Below are 2632 nucleotides of genomic sequence, written 5' to 3' on the forward strand. Positions count from 1 at the left end.
GGAAGAAGGGGCAGGGATTTTCGAGTGCGTTAGCTTAGAGGGCGAGGGGGAAGCAAAGAGGGAGCCAGAGGAGGAGGTGGTGAGAGTTCTGAGAGCTGGGGTCGGTGGGTACCCCTTCCTCCACACCTCACTCAGGAGCGCCCAGGTGTGGTTCATCCCAGATGGCCCTCCCAGCCCACAGCGCAGTGCAGGCCAACCCCTCATGCTCTGTCTTCCTTAAGGCTCTTCTCTGGTTCAAGAAGGGCACATGGGTGCTTCGTCTCTCGGATGCAGTGTAGAGAGCAGTGGGCTAACACTCCCACCTGCGCTTTGAGCTGTTCTGCGGGTCGCTAAGGACTTGTGGGCGGGGCTATTTGTAAAGAACGTGACCCCGTGGAATCGTGGTCCTGGAAACCGTGTGGCCTAGCCCTCCAACGTCATGCACGAAGCCACCCAGCGGGGCTAAGGCACCTGCCGCGGTCCTCCAACTGGACGCCCTTTACTCTGACCTGGCTGCGCGAGCCTACAGATGGACGCGTGAGCACTCAGAGATGCAGGCGCACAACGTCCACCTGGGAGGCCAACGCCCACACCCGGCCCGGGGCCTGTGGCGCTCGCCGCGCCCAGCCCGAGCCCGCCCCTCATCCGCCCCTCATCCGCCCCTCGTCCGCCCCTCGTCCGCCCCTCGTCCGCCCCTCGTCCGCCCCTCGTCCGCCTCGCCCCGCCCCCGCGTGCGCCCCGGCCCCGCCGTCAGCCGGCCCTCGCCCGGAGCCCCGCCCCGTTCCTCGCCAGCCTATTGGAGAGGGCGTCGCCGCGCACGCCGACCAATGGGATGGCGGCCCTGCGCCCCGCCCCCGCGCGGGGCCTCGGGATAAGCGGCAGCAGTTGCCCGCCCTACGCCGGTCACACGCCATGTGGCGCTGCAATTTGTCTGTCCCTGTCGCGCTGCGGCGGCTGAGCTGCCGGTGAGACGCGGGCGGGAGCGTGGAAGGAAGGAAGGAGGGGAAGAGGAGAAGGGGGTGACGGCGGGCCGCGGGCCGGGCGGGCCGGGCGGCGGGCTTCAGGGTCGCTCAGGGCCGCAGGCGCCGCTCCACAGCTCTGTGGGCCGGGGGCCCCCGCACCCCGAGGCCCCTCCCAAGAGCCGGGAGGCCAACCTGAGGACCCTTTCAGGGTCTGGGTGGCGGGTCCTCTTGGCCCCCCTCGAGCGCCTCCGCACTCCAGCTCCCACATCCCCAAGGGAGGGCCGCCCCGTTAACCGGGCCGCGGTGACCAGCCGGGAGGTCCGGAGCAGCAGGACCCGGCCCTGCGCCCCTCTCCTCAGAGACCTCAGGCGGGCCCAGAGTAGGTGGGCCCACCCACTGTGAGCGGGTCGTCAGGGCTTTGGAAGTGAAGCAGGTGGTTATGTGGATTTTAATACGCGTAATAAAAGTAACTGGCAGGTTATGGGTCCCATTAAGTGGCTCGTTTTTAGCTGTGGGCGGAGAGTCCTTAAGAAACCCGAGGCTTCCACACCACGTGGTAAACTTACGCAGCTAAGTTTTTAATAAAATTGTAGCTTCCAGGATTTGAGCTTTTTTAAAAATAGCTATTTGTAGAAAAAGATTACATTTCGTTTTCAACAATGGGTGAGTTTGAAAAATGTAAAATTTTACTTATTACCAAAAGCTCAGTTGTGTCGTTTAATGCTAATTCACAAAACTTGTTTAATTTATGGTGCCCTCAGCCCAGGTGAGGAAATACTGGAAAGCGTGTTATTGGGGTGCCCTGGGGGTGTGTTTAGCGCTGTTCATCAGGGCAGCCACAGTGTACCCGCGGAAGCAGCCCCAGCTTTTCATAGACTTGCAGTGTAAGCATCCACTTTTCGCGGTAGTGTTCTTGATGATAAATAACTTCTTAAAATATCCACCATTTCTAGAATTTGCCAACTCAGTAAGGAAAATGTTGGTTGATAGCAGTCTCCACAGTTATACTTCCTGAGTTAGTGGGTTTTTTTCCTTTTCCGCTCCTGTCTTCTTTAAAGGAAATGTTTCTGTGAGGTATGTTAATATAAACAATCCTATAAAACATAATACTGCTGAGAGAAATTTTTTTAAAAAAATAAGCTGTGTCACCATGACTCAGGGTAAGATTAACTCCTAAGTCACCCTTCCTCTTAGATGTAATCTCTCACTTGGTTTACAGAAACGATCTCCTTGCTTTTCTATGTATGTTCCTACAAGGCAGCGTTACCTGTTTAAAGTAACACCGTGTCCGTCCTCTGATTCGGGGTTTTTGGTTCAGCGTTGTGACCCAGACCTTTGTTACGTGGAGTTGCAGCTGGTTTGTTCTTATTGCTAGTTTATCGATGGAAGAGTCCACGATTAACCCATTCCCGGTTCTCTGTTGGTAGACATCTGGGTTGGTGGAGTTTGGGGCTCTAAGGAATGGTGCCCACACTTGACCATGTGTGCTGTTACACCAGGCATCTACAGGTGTCCCCCGCTACCCAGAAGCAGGTGGGTTCCTGCGAAACCTTTGCTTAAGCCAAAATGGCCTAAAGCAAAGAAGCAGTTACCATTAAATTATACGGAAAATTTAGATGTTCCCAAACCTCAAAAATAACCTACCAAAACATACCAAATAACACAAAACCTAAAGTAACATAACATTCAGT

General features: G+C 56.0%; 1 protein-coding gene across 2 annotated transcripts in view; it reads left to right on the forward strand.

The window, feature by feature from the left end:
* The first annotated feature begins 820 nt into the window (after positions 1-820).
* LOC111746102 (presequence protease, mitochondrial-like) overlaps positions 821-2632 on the forward strand; it is a 4701-nt gene continuing 2889 nt past the window's right edge. The window contains exon 1 of one of the 2 annotated variants that reach the window (XM_023536982.1): positions 821-944. In XM_023536982.1, the coding sequence (XP_023392750.1) occupies positions 892-944 (53 nt within the window). In that variant the 5' untranslated portion in view covers positions 821-891. The remainder of the gene's footprint in view (positions 945-2632) is intronic. The other variant, XM_023536983.1, reaches the window with a different exon arrangement.

This window comes from Pteropus vampyrus, unplaced genomic scaffold, assembly GCF_000151845.1.
Source record: "Pteropus vampyrus isolate Shadow unplaced genomic scaffold, Pvam_2.0 Scaffold175, whole genome shotgun sequence".
Lineage (NCBI taxonomy): Eukaryota > Metazoa > Chordata > Mammalia > Chiroptera > Pteropodidae > Pteropus > Pteropus vampyrus.